At 42.1% G+C, this 16,747-nt stretch overlaps 1 protein-coding gene across 5 annotated transcripts; it reads right to left on the bottom strand.

Annotated features, from left to right (window-relative positions):
• Positions 1-225: 225 nt before the first annotated feature.
• On the bottom strand, positions 226-8,258 carry GJA3 (gap junction protein alpha 3). 5 transcript variants are annotated; one of them, XM_088159467.1, is made up of 4 exons: positions 8,121-8,258; positions 6,650-6,727; positions 6,347-6,437; positions 226-1,775 (listed from the first exon to the last, which is right to left on the bottom strand). In XM_088159467.1, the coding sequence occupies exon 4, from the start codon at positions 1,756-1,758 to the stop codon at positions 226-228; it is 1,533 nt and encodes a 510-aa protein (XP_088015593.1). In that variant the 5' UTR covers positions 1,759-1,775; positions 6,347-6,437; positions 6,650-6,727; positions 8,121-8,258. The 5 variants fall into 5 exon arrangements, with proteins under 5 accessions (XP_088015593.1, XP_088015592.1, XP_014733151.1 ...); XM_088159466.1 differs by having other exon boundaries at positions 6,336-6,437; XM_014877665.2 differs by having other exon boundaries at positions 6,336-6,727.
• Positions 8,259-16,747: the final 8,489 nt, after the last annotated feature.

Genomic DNA, 16,747 nt, shown 5'->3' on the forward strand with positions numbered 1-16,747 from the left:
GGAAAGTGGGACTGGTCCCCCGGCCCACGGGCTGCGCTTCGGTCACCCCTGACCTATTAGAAAATGTTGATAATTTTCCCCACTACAACTCACAGAGTGCAAAAACAGCAAGCGTCTAAGTTTGAAGCCCAGGCCTTCTCACCCACGCCAGGCCTGGCCTCCCCGGGCAGCTCCCCTGCCCACTCCGCCTTCCAGCACCTGCTCCCCCGAGCACGGGCGACCGCCTTACACGGCCAGGTCGTCTGACCGGGCTCTGCAGCTGCTCGACTTACTGGCCCTGCTCAAGCGCCGCGTGTCTACGAGCAGCGGTGGCTCGTGCATCTCCACCGTGGTGCAGGCAGCCGAGACGGGCCGTGCCCCCGACAGCTCCACCTCGCCCTCCACATCCCACTTGCTGCCGCTCGCCCCGCTCAGGCTGGTGCTGCTGCCGCTGTTGGCCACGGCCACGGGCAGAGCAGCCGGGGGTGGGAGTAGCTGCTCCAGTGGCTCTTCCTGCTCAGGAAGGGGATGCCGGACGCTGCTGGGGGTAGAGGAGCCTTCTGAGCTGGAGGAAACCTTGCCCTGGTGCTCGGCTGCCATGTTGACCCAGTTCTGCTCGGATGGCAGGGCACGGCTGCTGCTGTTGAAGTAGTTGATGACGGCTGGCGTGGGCGTGGGGATGGGGGTCGGGATGGTGACGGGAGTGGAGATGGGTGTGGGAGTCACGGCACGGTGCCTCTCCTCAGCAACTTGTGGAGCAGCAGGGTAGCTTGCCATGGACGTCGTGTTGGAGGGGGGCCGTGGTCTCGGAGCAGCTGTAGCGTAGTAGGATGCCATGGTCACTGGGGCCAACAGCGGTGTGACAGCGCGGGTGTCAGGCAGAACAGGGGCCGGCGTGGCAGTTGTGACCACCACAGGGGGTGCTGGTGGCGGCAGGGAAACAGGTTTGGACTCCCCTGTTACCATAACTGGCGTCATTGTCGCAACAGGCATCTCTAGGATGTACTGGCTTGTCATGCCCTGCTTAAGCTTCTTCCACCCCAAGTGATATATCTCGAGCATGTTCAGCAGCAGGGAGACTGAGGCCACCACCAACATGAAGATGATGAAGATGGTCTTCTCAGTGGGCCTCGAGATGAAGCAGTCCACAGTGTGTGGACAAGGTGAGCGACTGCACTGGTAGACCGGCTTTAGCTCGAAGCCATATAGGAAGTACTGGCCCACAATGAATCCCACCTCGAACAGTGTCTTGAATATGATATTGAAGACGTAAGTACGGAGCAAGGCACCCCCCATACGGATTCTACCACGTTCATCACGGATTGGGAGCTTCTCTTTCCCCCTTTTGACAATAGGTTGATCTTTGACGTTATTGCTGCCTCCTCCACCTCCAGATGCTGCTGCTACTGGGTAGTTGCCATCTTTGCTGCTTCCCTTCTTTTTCAGCTCCTCTTTCTCTTTCCTCTTCTCCTCCATGCGTACAATGTGCAGGACATGGCCCAGGTAGATGAGGGTTGGAGTGGAGACAAAAATGATCTGCAGCACCCAGAAGCGGATGTGAGAAATGGGGAAGGCTTTGTCATAGCAAACATTTTCGCAACCAGGTTGCTGAGTGTTGCATGTAAAGTCCGACTGCTCGTCTCCCCAGACCTCCTCAGCAGCAGCCCCCAGCACCAGGATCCTGAAGATAAACAGTACTGTCAGCCAAACCTTGCCAATAACCGTGGAGTGCTCCTGCGCGTTCTCTAACAGTCTCCCCAGAAAGCTCCAGTCACCCATTGCTTCTGATTTCTAACCTACAACAAGAACACCAGAGCAATGTTAAAACATCTTATAATTACACAAGGCTGGGGCAGAACAGATTGATCCTCCACAAATGATATTTCTTAAGGGTACTTGCCTTTGCAGAACTAGATAACCCTGTGACCACACAACCATGGGCTTTGGTGAGCACAGAAGGGAGATGCTTAATGCTCTCACAGAGCCCATACTGGCTCAAGTGCCTATACACAACTGGCAAGAAGCATTCCTAAGTCAGAATTTCTACAAGGCTTAAATATTAAAAAAAACCCATTAATTCTGTTTCCTCTGTCTGAGATGGCTCTAACTGCTCCTGCTTATATTCAGAAAAGGTAGAAATGATATCAATTAAACAGAATAATCCTACTGTTCATGCAAATGCACTGGTATTCAGATGCAAAGTTTGCCTAACTAACTGTTACCAGAACTTATTTACTCCAGCAATCAGGAAGTTAGTAATAGGTCTCTGCTATTTTCAAACTGCACAAACACAGAGAAAGAATTACTCAAAACCTACAGAATTTGAAGATGAATTTTGGAACATGTACAACTCAGCAAGCATGTTCTCAAAGCCTAATCTTGTTCAAATTTGTTTATTTCTAAAAAATCCCAAACATTTTAGTAACTTGAAGTATTGGGAAGAATGACAAATTCTGAGAGGAATGGTGAAAAAGCTTCTATGCCATTTCCCATACTGTCCTGGCACTTGGTGTTACTGAACTGTAACTACTGCAACATCACTAAAACAAAACAAAACAAAAACCAAAACAACAAACTCAAGGTCATTTTAGCAACTATATACAGATACTTTCTTGGAAAAAAATAGAATTACATCCTATGACCTTACTTCTGTGACAAAAAATTGGCATATATTCTCAGCAGTTTCCACCAATTCATGTATGATGGGTCTCCCATGTCCAATTCTAGGCAGAGACACAATTGCTGATTTGGAAAGGCTTAAAATGCAAGATTTTTTTTGATATGAGATTCCTCACAAGCTTCCTCCAATTGAGAAACAAGAGAAATCTCCTGGTATCATTTCTGTTATCCTTGGCCTGTTCCTAACTGGATTATATGTAAGAATACTGGAATATATGTAAGAAGTACAATACATTCCCCTAATAAACTCACTTCTGTATTTCATATGGCAACCTTAAACTAAAAACAAAATAAAAAATTTTGCTTTCAGCTAACTTCAATACCTAGTGTCATATTTGCAATTCAGATTTAACAATTTACATTTTAAAAAACCACTATCAGAAAAGTAATTATCTTCTTGTTTAAAAATCTTAGAATATTTTATACATATAACTTAATTACATCTTACTAAGCTTATACTTCTCATCCAAACACCTGGGTGTCTTACAACTCCCAAAGAAAAAAAGCTGTTCATCACTACAGCTAGGAAATTACCACTGAAGAAGTGTACTTTTCTCATCATTATATGAGTGCAATTTCCAGTAATTATGTCACTGTTTTTCCAAAAGAAGTACTTCCAAAGTCTGTCCTGAACTTCTTTCAGGCTTTTAGTTAAGGCAACAAAAGAAATTAGATTTATTTAAGGTACTTTTTATAACTTGATTTTACGGTGAGGCAATGAAATACCTATAACTGCGAGTAATATGCCTTCACACAAAAAGCAACAACACACCCGTTAGTATCTTGCAGTTCTATAAATCCTGGTATACTAATTCATCTTTTATCACACAGAATTAATTTAATAATACCTCCCCCTAAAAATACATCTTCAAAAACACACTCCCTTTAATATAAGTGATTTTTTTTCCAACATAACATGATAAAATTACAAACGATGATACTAACAATGAAATACTGATTTTGTGTACGTATGTTCCCTGTCCTGAAACAGTTCTTTAAAATATATTCAGATTCTTTTTGAAGAATATATTTTTTCTCCTCTTAAAACAGTAGCCCAAAGCTGAATACATTTTATTATAATATTTTTACAGTCTTAATTTGTTTGTATTATTTTAAAATTTATTCATCCATCTTAATTTCATACGGTTTAAAATATTTTGGATGGTTAAGTAATTTTAATCTTGACAAATAATAATTTTTAGAGCAATAGTGAATTCATTTTTTTCACTAAAATCATTTGAAGATATTCTCAGTTTAGTTCCAGCTTTGAACAGAACTAAACTGTTGTTTGGGCATGTTTTCATTATGAGTGGGAAAATGTAAGAAAAGCAAAATAAATGTGATATTTGATGGATTAAAGACGTTTAGCATAAACCCAAGTTTTCTCTGCTATTCTTTACATTGTCCCTCTCTGCTCAATACTCTCTGCCTCACTCTTTGTTTTCCATCCCCATCAAACAAAATAGGCAGCTCAGGTAATGACCAGGCAATGATGTTTACAATGAAAACAGGACATTTCGTACTTTTCTGAGGATTTATCTACTGATTAACAGAACAACAATAACAATTTTTAAAACTTAACGATGACGAATAATAAATCCATCTAACTTAATCATTCTCCAATCACTAATACTACTCGAGAATTTTTTTCTTCTTACTATAGGTCAGCAATGCCCAGCTGAGTTAATTCAGGACACATTCATGAGTTAAGACATGACACAATGCACTTCTCAGAGGATATACATAAAAAAAGCTATTTTAGTGCTTAACTTAGTTAAAATATTTACTTCTGCATATTAGAGTGTGCAAATTTATCCTGCACAGCAAGAGAAAGTGTTTAAGCAGTCAGCAGATACTTCACAGCATCTTAACTGCACAGAGGTGAAAATTTTAGTGCATACTTTAGTATGAACTGCAGCAACTGTTGCTTTCACCACAAATTGTCCATAGTATATAAATACTGGAAGGACATAATTTCCAATGCAAAGTGGCTGGAAAGTTCCCAGAAATCCAGGTCCTGTATCTTTCTTCAATGTGAATACATTCTTCAGTGAGCAATTCTTAAGGCCAATGTAACTCACACAAAAACCCCATTAACAAGTGCAAAGGGGTGCCTTGATACAAATCATTATTAAATTATATTAAACGAATACAGAACGTTCACAAAGCTCAGAGAATATCTGATTTTTCCATATTAAATTCAACGATACCTATGTCTAAATTTAAACATCTCAGTATTTTAGCTGAGAATAATCCCAAGCTTGCTTTTGTAGTATTGTATAAAATTCATCTGTATAGTATTACTTTCAGTGCTACAAAGACAGGCAACTGTTAAGACCTAATCTTCAATACGGATTGTGAAAGGAGACATTTTTTCTTTTTGTGCTTGGAAAAAAATGCCGATTAAGAAAAGAAACATCTTTATCTGCATTTCATGATGTCCATGAATACCCACAAGGGAATGACAAAGAATCTGTCTCAGAAAACAATCTAATTCAATGGTATGAAAAGCAAGGACTTCATGAACCTTCGTATCAGTTAATAAGAACTGGGAGTCTTGTATTATTTGGTGCATTTTATTGTATTGTATTTCTTGTATTAGAAAATCATTCCTTTAAGACCACACCAAAAGTGGACAATCATAAAAATTGACGTGGCGTTTAAGAATCGATGTTGTGTTATTAATTACGAGTACATGCACACATTTTGCATGTAACAAAGAGAGCAAGCAAGTGAGAATAAATTTTAGAAGTTGCAATGTTGTATCTGTCCCTCTGCAGAAGAATAATTACAATGTGACATCGACAAACTTTCCAGTTATTTTTATTTCTGATGATGTCACTGAAGAGGTTCATCACTATGTGCACTAGGTGTGCAAAATTTGACATTTTATTATTTATAAATTTACGTAAACATGTACATGTTTATGTTTTTATATACATATATGCACACAAAAAAGTACACAGCTGTATTACATACATAACCAATTATGACATTTGATGTATTTATTATTTCATTATACTAGTACATCCAAAAAATGTTCCATAGCAAATATTTAGAAACTTAACAGATATCCTTATATCCTATATGAGATATCCTTATATCCTATCTTATATCCTATATATTGTCTGAATACAATTTCTTAAATTCAGCCCCCATTTCCTTTAATTTCTTATGACAGTCTAAAAACTTGGGATTTAGATTTTTTCTTCAAACTTATCTCTATTTTATAAAGCAGTATGACAAAAAAGGCTGTTAAAACAATTTGCAATATTTAATTTGTTTTTACACTAAACAATCAGGCATCTCCACCACTACCAGGTTCTTAACTCTGCTAACTGACATCAGACAAAAGCAGACATCCTGCAGAAAGTCTGCAGCATGACCATGTAATTCCAGACAAATGTGCCATACGTGCAGGCACAGAATGAGTTACTATCATTTCCAGTGAAACTTTATTGTATTTGGCCATGGACATATCTATGAAACACAACGGTGAGTGTTGCATAAGTCACATTAGAAGTTTCACAGTTCATTTTATAAACTTGTTTAAATCAGGATTTGAAAAATACCTTTCTCATACTCCTAGCGTCAAATTTTCAGACACATCTATCACTGCTCTCATTGTATTTTAAACACTTGTTAAGAATTAATTCCTTAACTGATCTTGTTATTACCTTGAACTTACTTTACTGCTATGCAGCCTCCTCCTTAAATCCCAGGCAAAACTTCTTTTGACTTCTTCTTGACTCCACTTGACCTCTGAGTGAAAGTTTGTCCTGAGTAAAGGAAAAGTGCAAGGAGTGCAGAGCTGAGCCCAGGAGGAGAGCTACATCCCACCTGTTAAACTCCTCTGTTCCCTGCTGGAGCCCCTGCCCTGATTCATTAGCCACAGGAGAAAAACAGGAAAAACAAGCAACCCCTTTTCTCCCCCAGAATACTCAAATGCCATCTTAGAGCTGTACATGGGAAGGAAAAGACAGTGACTTACCTGTAAAGCTGAAAGGTGCGAAGGGTGTGGAGCTACCGGGGGACTGTGGAACAGCCGTGGAGCATGAGGGCAACAGTCCTACATCCCGAGTGAGTGAAGCATGAATGAGACAGAGCTGTCAGGTGCCCACAACCATCAGCCAACAGATCTAAAGACTACACCGTGAGGAGTGTCCCGCCCCCCGCCCCAGATATACAAAGGAAGGATGAGCCTTTCTGACATTCAAAGATTCAAGACCTTTTTCCACTGCAGAGAAGCAGGGACTCCAACGTTTGAATATCTGTCTGAGAGGACTTCAGGCAAGTTAAAGTGACTGCAAGGGAGACCCTGTTCAAACTCCTTAAAGTACACTTCTGTACTATGGAAACAGCTTAAATTTTTTCTAGTTTAATTCTAAAACGCTCCAGTAGGATTCTTTCATTTCCCTTTAAATAAAAGAGGTAAACACCTCTAGTATCTCTGACTACTCAGTTCAATTCATTCTTCGTATCTGTGTCCGTGTTCTAAAGACCTAACCCACTACGGATTTTTAATAACACACTAGGCTGATATGATTTCTTCAGTGTGTCAGCAGTGAACCCAAATATCTTTTTGCCTACAGGAAAAAAAAATACACAAATGAAACAAATTTTTTGCTTATAACAAGGGCAAATTTTTACTTCCTCAAGCTTCATACCTTCCTAAGAATATTTATTCATCTCAATACTTTGCATCACTTTTGAGTCCTAAGTGAACAAGTGAGTAACTCTCAGACCAAAGATGTGAACAGGGTGAGAACAGCCTGGTCAGTGCAGGGAGGCCACCCGGCCGTTTCCCCACTGTCAGTAAAAAGTGTTTGCATGGGCCAGAAACTCAGAGTTCACCTCAAAGAATCCCGGAACCACCTCGGGTTATGCTCGTGAGCTCCATCATTCTCTGCAGCACCACCTTACAAGGCTGAAAGAAATTCTGACTCTGCTTTATAAAGACTTAACTTTACTTCAAGTGTACAAAACCGGCTTGATGTGCACACCAATGTTCACATGTGAGTGGCAACTTTTAAGGAAGATATTGCACGCCCCTACACAACCATCCTGGATATTAATACTTGTTGCTTTGTCCTCCACTGCATCTTCTGAGGTATTTGGTGAAGTTTGGACACTTCTCCCTGCCACACCAGGCTCAGTTACCGTCCCATCTGCGAGCGCCGCTGCCTGCAGAGGGTTCCGTGAGTGGGGCAGGGACAGACGGACACCCACGCCAGGATCCCTCACCAAGGTACTCAGAGCAGTAGGGCCCCTACCACGACTCCTCCTCAGCAGCATGAGCAGGCTCGGCCCCGCCCTGCCCTTCCCTGGCGCCCATCCCACGGCCGGGGGACACGGCGAGCGGGCAGAGGCCGCGGGCAGGCTCCCGCCCCCAGCGCCGGCTCCGAGCGTGCCCGCGTCCGTGCCTGGGGCCGAGCGGCGCAGCCCGGGGCCGCTCTACTTACGCTTGGCGGGAGGAAGGCTTTTTAAAGCGCCAAAGGCGCGACTCGTTCGGAAGGGTCCGGGCGGAGATGGCGCACAGGTCGTTTAAGCGGGAGGAAGAGGCGCCCCCGAATTTGGTTGGGCTGTGGCAGAAGCGGCGGGAGCCCGTGCCCAGTGCCCTGTCCCCAGCGCCCTGCCTTGTTCCCAGCGCCGTGCCCTGTTCCCAGCGCCCTGCCTGCTGCTGCCCGCGCTCCCCGCCCGGCGCCGGCACCTCTGGCGGCCGCCCCGCAGCCCCCGGGCACCCGGCCCTCCCTCTCCTCTCCCCTCCCCTCCCTTCCCCGCCTCCCGCCGCGGCTTCACACGGGACGGGACGGGCCGGCAGCCCCTCTCCTCACCCGGAAGGCTCCAAGCGGATTGTCCGCCTGGAATTTAAAATGTTTGTCACTGTGCAGATGACCCATCCCACCTGCGCGGGATTTCCTGGGAAATGAAAGAGCTTCTTTCCCGCTGAGGAAAGAAACCCCTCCCCGTCCCGCCGGGAGCGGGAGCCGCTGCCCGCCCGCTCGGCGCCGCCGCCCGCAGGATGCGCTGCGTGAGCCCCGGCACCGCGCTGGGAGAGCGCCGCGCCCCGGCCGCCGGCTGCACGGCCCTCCTCCGTCCCGTGTCACAGGTACCTGAGCAAAAGGGGAAAAAAGCCCCACCAAAACAACCGAACGAGGGTTCGGTTCTTCTTCACCAAAACGAGGGTTTTCTCTCTGAGAGCAGATAAACCTTGCATGTGGTGCCTGTGTGTCCTGCATGAAGAGACCCAAAGGGCTGCCAGCCCCTCTCTTCTTTCCCTCAGGTCCCTTCTCAGCCAGGATCAGCTGTCAAGCTGTTGTGTGCAAAACTTTTGGAAAAAGAAAAAACAACCTCCCCCCCAAAACAGAGATCAGTTGTCACTGTTCTGAAAGTTATTTAGAAGTAGCTCTTGACATTTTCAGCATAAATACTCAAAAATATTACTATCACCTGTATTTTGGTTAGGCTATTGTGTGTTCTGTGGTGTTGCCCCAGGGAAAGGAAAACAGCCACACAGCCTGGGCAGTATCTAAAGCAGAGTGGGAGGTGGTTCTGCTCAAAGCAGGTCGAGGGAGGTGATTCTCCCCTGCTGTTCTGCTCTCATGAGACCCCACCAAGAGTTCTGCATCCAACTCAAGGGGCCCCCACCATAAGAAGGATGTGGATCTGTTGGGAGTGAGTGCAGAGGAGGGCCATGAAGATGATCAGGGGGCTGGAGCACCTCTGCTAAGAAGACAAGCTGAGAGAGTTGGGGCTGTTCAGCCTGGAGAAAAGGGTCTAGGAGACCATACAGCAGCCTTCCAGTCCCTAAAGGGGTCTACAAGAAATCCAGAGAGGATCTTGATACAAGAGCATGTAGTGACTGGACAAGGGGGAATGGCTCAAAACTGAAAAGGGGTAGATTTAGATTAGATTTTAGAAAGTCTTTAGTGTGAGAGTGGTGAGTCATAGGAACAGGTTGCCCAGATAAGTTGCAGATGCCCCATCAACAGAAGTGTTTAAGGCCAGGTTGGATGGGGCTTTGAGCAAGATAGCCTAGTAAAAGGTGTCCCTGCCCTTTGCCAGGGGGGTTGTACCTAGATGATCTTTAAGGTTCCTTCCAAACCAAACCATCCTATGGTTCTATGGAAGAATGACTTAAAGTGGCATGATGACTCAAAAACTCTTCACCAGTAACATATGAGTTTCTCTTGATAGCTACTCTACAAAGAGCTGGAAACAGAACCACACCAGTCATTCCCAAGGCTTTATTTAGTAAAAAAAATCCAATAAAAATTTTGAGACACTTTGAGGAGCTGTGTGTAGCAGAGAACTGTTGAGAATCTGAATCTGCCCATGCCCATGTTCTTGTATTCTTGCACTGCTTGATTGGTCCCTGTAAATATTTCAGCTGAAAGCACTAGAGAGGAAGATCTCTGTTGACCCTAAGCACTAGAGGTGGCACAAGGTCAAATGACTGTTCAGAGATGGGTGATATCTGAAACACAGTGCTGCCATGATTGTAAGTTTATCACAGGGTATCACATGGTTGATCCTGAAGCACTGAGGCATGAGAGGCTGTGTTAGGGTACAGGATGGAATCCTAGCAGCTACAGTAACTCCTAACATTAAAACTTTCCTTATGAAGTGAAGTCTCTCAGCTCCTAAATTTTAATAGCATGAAGCACTGGGTGTTTCTCTGATGGCTTTTTCACTCTCTGGAAGTTTCAAGTGGTATTTCCCACTATCTGGTCAAACTGGCCTTGATAATATTCTTACTCAGGAGGGCAGTGAGATTCTAGAGCATCCTTTTAGTAGTGCCACAGAAGGTTTTTATGATAGAATCCTTTACATTTCAAACTAAGAGAAGCCGATGCAGTGCCTGCCTGCCATGGGACTACACCCATCAGCTAAGAATTTCCTTTCCAAGAATTCTCTTCTGGGTTCATACAAGAAGAGGTTTGGTCTGTCAGCAAAACCCTCTCGGTCATTTGTCGAAAACAGGACAGGCAAGGATGCAAAATTCATGGGGAAGACTTAAAAGAAGCAGTTTTAAAAGTGAAGAACCAATTATGTACTGGTGGAAGCCCAAGCATGAAAGCATGTTGAGGACATGACTTGTTAGTCATATACTAGAATAGGAGAATCTGTAGAAAAAAGTAGGACTTGTCTCCTTGAGGAGTTTATTCAGAAAGAAAACAGGCTCAGATTTAGTTAATGGTGTTCAAATTGTCTCTTTATGTGGACTTTCTGAGAGAAGGATTTCCTTGGAAGAGCCATCCTGCTAGTTTCCTCACTTTTCTTTAAAGAAACACAGCACTGCTAGTTCTCATTATGTTTTAAGGGTTCTCTCCATTGGCATTAACACTAGACAGTGACATACAAGGTGACATTAAATTTTTTACGTTAAAAGGTACACCTACAAATTTTTCAGCCTTCCTTTAATTTACACAGAATCACAGAATGGTTAAGGTTGGAAGGGACCTCTGGAGATCATCCAGTCCAACATCCTTGCCAAGGCAGGGTCACCTACACCAGGTTACACAGGAACGTGTCCAGCTGGATTTTTAATCCCTCCAGAAAGGGATTAATTATCTTCTTTAGTACCATCTTTTGTCTTCTGTCCAAGCCTCTACATAGGTGGCAACCCCTGTTCCACATGTAGACAGACATTTAGCAGTACATGATTTGGCTGGCACAGAAACAAAGTGAATTCAAGAAGTGGGGAGACAGAGCAGTCAGGCAAGTACTTTTAAGATTAGATGAATCAGGTTTTCATGACAAGGTACACGGAAAGAAAATAAAAAATAGACACTGAGCTTTATGAAATGATAAAAAGATATCATAAGTTAAAGAGATATTTCTTGATTGTTCTTAGTCTGAAATTGAGCTGCTGCTTAACAAGAAAAATAGACTTTTTCAGATCAGTATTGCTCTAAGACAGTATTTTACCCCTTGCTATTTCTAATTTAAACATCTGTATTGAAGTACAGAAGAGGATCACTCTTATGAAACTGTGCATCCAAGCACGGTCTGGTGGAAAGCCCCCTAAACTGTGGTACGTGTTTTCACTCATAAGCCGTGCCAAAGTGACACGTGGCTCAGCAGTGCTGATAGCAGTTTTGCCTACACAGTCAGCTGAAAAAAAGGAGATACAAATACCTTCAGTTCAGCTCATTGTGGCACTTTACGGTATGTCAGTAAAGAGAATTGCGCTTGATATGCCACTGCCCTACAGAAGATGGCACTAAAGATGTTTAAATTCTGGGAAAGGGTACTGCTACCTCCGGAGGCACAGCTTGAAGCAAGGAGAATTAAAATTTCTAGTTGTTTTCTGCATGGATGAATCGAAGGATTTTAGAATTAATTAAATAATAAAGAACATGATAATAAAAAGACTGAAGTTGTAGTTTGATCTCATGTTATATACTAATTTTTATTATTGTACCAGTTAGTGATTAGTGATTAGTGTTCTGTTCTGTTCTGTACTACAGCTAAGCACATCAGAGAAGGGAGCATAAGAACTGGTGTCAGGAAGTATTATTATTTCTAGCTTTGTAGGACGACACTGTGAGTCTAGTTTGTAGGAATGGAGGCACAGGAAGACTAAATATCTCGTCTTACCTAGGTTATATTGTTCTGAGAATAGCAGTGAGACTCTTGGCTGGTGTTTCACCCACCAGAACCAGCTTCCTCTGGTTCTTTCTGGTTCTTTCCTTTGGAAACACGGGAAATCTCCTAATACGACAACAAAAACAACAAGAACAACAACAACATAAATCTGAATGTTCTTGGATATGGAACAGCAAGATGCTTTCCATTCATCCTCACGGAATCAAAAGCTCCATGTAAGATGTAGCAGAGGAAGAACTGTAACTGTACAAGCCAGGCATCTGTTAGTAAGCAGAATCAAAAAGAGAGACACAGGACATGCAGGATCCTAAGAGGAATTATGCCAGCTATCATTCTGTCATGGTGTGATGCTATTTTTTTTCTGACACTACAGACAGAAATATGAAATAAAAATATCGGTGTTTGAAACACACTGATTCCTGCCACAACAGGAAATCTGGCGGAAATCTGAGCTGAAGAAAACAAATTTCAAATGCAGAGTTCAAATAGTTCACTGCTGAGTTAGTGAGTTAAATCAACACATACAAAAGTTGAGGAAAGATTGTGTTGGAGCAAGGAAGAAGATGGCCAGTAGCTAAGAAGCAGGGCCAGTAGAGAGGAATAGGGAGCACAGAAGGGCACAGCAGCAAAGGGAGAAAAGGCAGTTAAGACTTTTGCCTTTCTAGTAGCAGTGACTCAGGAAAACACAGCCAGAGGCTGTGGTTTGAAATTGCAGCATGTGTAGCAGCAAATAAGCTTCATGTTGCCATTCCCTCCACCCCTTCCACTCACTCCCTGCAGCTCTTCTTGCCCAACACTGCGGCTTACTGCTCCACTGTCTTGTCTGTGTGGAAGTTCATATGGTCTCCTTTTAATGAAGATCAAGGAATTAATCCATCTGAAAAACAATCTAGCAAAGCAAAACATTTGTTTCTTCATCAGCTAAAACAGTGGGCCAGTCCAGTGCTGAGCACAGCTGTACAAACAACTGTGCTGGCTCAGTGCAGGTTCTGGGATTGGAGGCACTGTGTTGAATGGGGTGGGAGAGAGATACAGACATGATAAGAAAGAGCAGGAAGGAATGACATCAGTATTAATGCCCTAAACTAGTATTGCCAGTGGGGAATTCAATGTGCCAAACCACAAACAAGGTTTCTAAACAAGGATGTTCTTTTTCATTGTGCTGAGAGCAAATAAAGTATGTTTTACCAGGAATGTACCTGGGTGTTATGCATGATGAATTTGTAAAGGCCTGAAATAATTACTGTCTTTCACAGAAAGGAACAGCAATAGGCATCTTGTTTTAAAATAGAAAAAACAGTATTATGTAAGGGAAAATTCCTCTATAAAATTGAAACTGCTGCAGGATGTGATGGTCTGCCTTTGGAATTAAAGAAATCAGTAGCACAAAATGGCATGCCATTGGTAGGAAATCTCCTGGCTGCAGACCAGGCTTTAGTGAACTCCACCAATGTTTGCACATATAGTAAAATGGGCAGTAAAACTGAACAGTGATCAAAACTGAACAGCGATTTGGGTTTCTGTCTTTCTCCTGTTGGGACAAATGCCTGTTTTGTGAGACACACAAGCAAGGCATAAGGAGGTTTTTACTAACTGTGCTGAGAAGAAAAAAAAATCCATTACCAATTTCACTTATATGAATTGGAATTTTATTTACTCACAATACCACCTCATATACTTAGGTGGAACATACTATACCACACCAATATCTTATTACAGTTGCTAAAAGCACGAAGAAATCATGTTGACAGAGATCGTCTTGGACAAACCCTGCACTGGCAAATAGAATTTTGGGTGCTAACAAGAGTGAAAATTTAATTTCAAACATCCTGGTTTTGACAAAACTTTAATGCATACTAGTATGATGTTTTTTCAAGTCAATCATGTTATTGTTTAATGTTCCACGGATGGTCTTCCACAAACTCCAGCTCTTCTTTACAAAACTCTTCTTTGCTTCAGAACAGGTCTCCATTCGATAGTTTTGCAAGTGCTTCATGTTTCACAACAGAAGCACTTAGACCTTCCTATCTTCTAAAACTGCTATTGTTAAGCCATTTCTCCCGGTGATAAAGATATTATTGAATCCTAAGTTTATCTTCCCACTTACCCGCAGCTCCTCCCAGCTGCATACATTTAATCCCATTTGGTGGATCCTGACGCTCTGATAATGAGTCATTAATAATTATTTTACTGCAATACACAAAAGCTTCTATCATGGCACAGGCAGAAATTATGCCTGGTAAATCCATGTTGCAATGTCTCGTTCAGTCTTCCATCAGATAACAGCGAGGGAATTATTTAGTCAGTTTGCTGTTCTGTCTTTGTGCACGTGTGTGTAAAGGAATTGTTTTGGTTTTTTTTCAATCAGTGCTGGACAGATTGTGGAAGCTGTTTAAACTGTATATTAAACACTCAGTCCTTGGAAAGGATGCAATACCTAGGGCAGGGACATGACAAACTGTAAGCAAACATTACACTAATGATGCAACCGACAATAGGTTTGAAATTTTTACCACACATTAATTATATTTTTTTCTGGCACCTGTTGCAATGATCTTAACAAACAATGCTTGATTAAACTGTTCTGATTCCCATGAACATGACGCAGTTGACCTTTGTCTTTCAATTGGGAAAACTCAAGAACAATGAGAGTCAAGGTTGACTCTGTGTATGAAGACTGCCATTATACTTTCAAATCAAGTGAAAGATGTTTTGTGACGAATGAAATATTGATTGTTGGATACCAGACAGCAAGTTTTCCAGTCATTACAACAGAAGTGCAGCATTCCTCCTGCTAATATGTGGATTGCTGAAAGGTGTTGGAGGAGTTTTTATATGTTGTCATAAAGATTGAATCTCCACAGAAAATAATCTGCCAAACATTTTTAAACCCTATTTCATTACCTCAACTTATACAGTTTTAAGCCTGCTACTGTCTTTCCCAGATGACGTGTCTAAATTGCCATAATTGCCCAGATAACAGAAAATATACATCTTGAAGAAGCAAGTAAATCTGCCCAGCACAGCTTGTCCATTGAAAAATGCCTTGTGCTTCAGACCAGCGTGTCTGTACCACACACTACAGCATTCCTTTTCCTGGGGACTGTGCCAGGCTATGACCAAAATGCTGATTTTAGCAGCACACAGAATACATGCTGCTGTTCAAAACATCCGTCTACAACCTGCAGTCATTCATGGCTCAATTTTACAAGTTCTCTCCGTTCACTGAAAACATACTTCCCCAAACTGTGCATCATACTGATACTGTACCACTCCTTTACCACAGACTTATGCAAGCATCTGTCAGCCTGGTGGTACTCTTGGAGAGGATGTTTTTAGTAGATGGCTAATTCAAATATAATGGATTTGGCTATTCAAATACATAGAGAAGATAGATGTGAAATAATCTCTGAGTTAGTGGCAGTGATTAAACTGTCAGAAAAAGGGAGAAGGTAAGAACAATGATGTGACCAATTCTGACATTTAAATCTACAGTAGAATGGGGGACCAACCATAGCAAGAGCAAGGAATGTTCTCAGAGATTGAGAGTCTGAGATGTGACTTGTTTCCTCATCTGGGCCTTCCAAATTAAAGACGAATCCACTTCCAAGCCTAGGTTATAAAGACTTTTTTTGATGGCTAGGAAACTTCATATAGAAAATAGCCAAGTCAAGCTGAGCCAGCTTTATAGAAGAGAAATATAATCTGTAAGAGAAAATGACAATGACAAACTAGGCTGGTCAGATGGGGACAGAAGTGTAGGTACCTTCTGAACTATCTTGAAAGTCATTACCATTAGTCATTACTCATTAAGCTTCAAAGAGTTATCATTACTCTTGCCACTGTCTGCAAACAAGTTCAAATGACTGTGTAGAGAATAAGATGGCGAAAAATCAAATGACCCTGTAATTAACTGTCAGGGTAGTGGCTGTCCTGAATATCAGAATAGGTGAACAAAAATACAATGCAATTCTTTGAGTGTGATTTTGTTGTGGGGTAAATCTCATTAGCCTAATTTTCAGGTGAGGAAATTATAATTAGAGAAAAAAAAGAGATTAATTTTCACCAAGTTTAGTTTTGCAAAGTGATCTTAGCTGTTCCTTACTGTTGCAGTACACTTTTTAGCATATAAGGTAGCTTTTAACAGAGTTGCTATTTTGAATTGAACCTGCACAGTAAAGGAGTGCACTTTTCTCTATGAACCATATAATTTGTCTTTTATATTTGTCCTATCAGATATAAAATAATGTACTATGTTGGCTTATAATAACTGTAAACAACCAAAGGATATTTTTATTTTTATCTAAGAAAACCTTTACTAGAGTACCTCTATATCCAGAAGTTATAAATACAGAATTTATATCATTCCAATTTCCTTTTAAATCAGTCTTTCTCCCAAGGAAGTTATGATTTTTTTCTCTGTCTGGGTGCATGAGTTACCAATTAAGTTTGCTTCCCCCCATCTCCTTACTCTTCT

The sequence above is a fragment of the Sturnus vulgaris genome, chromosome 2, assembly GCF_052056855.1.
Source record: "Sturnus vulgaris isolate bStuVul1 chromosome 2, bStuVul1.hap1, whole genome shotgun sequence".
Lineage (NCBI taxonomy): Eukaryota > Metazoa > Chordata > Aves > Passeriformes > Sturnidae > Sturnus > Sturnus vulgaris.

Excerpts from the sequence above, each read along its gene's own strand:
- GJA3 (XM_088159467.1), bottom strand. The coding sequence starts at position 1,758 with ATGGGTGACTGGAGCTTTCTGGGGAGACTGTTAGAGAACGCGCAGGAG.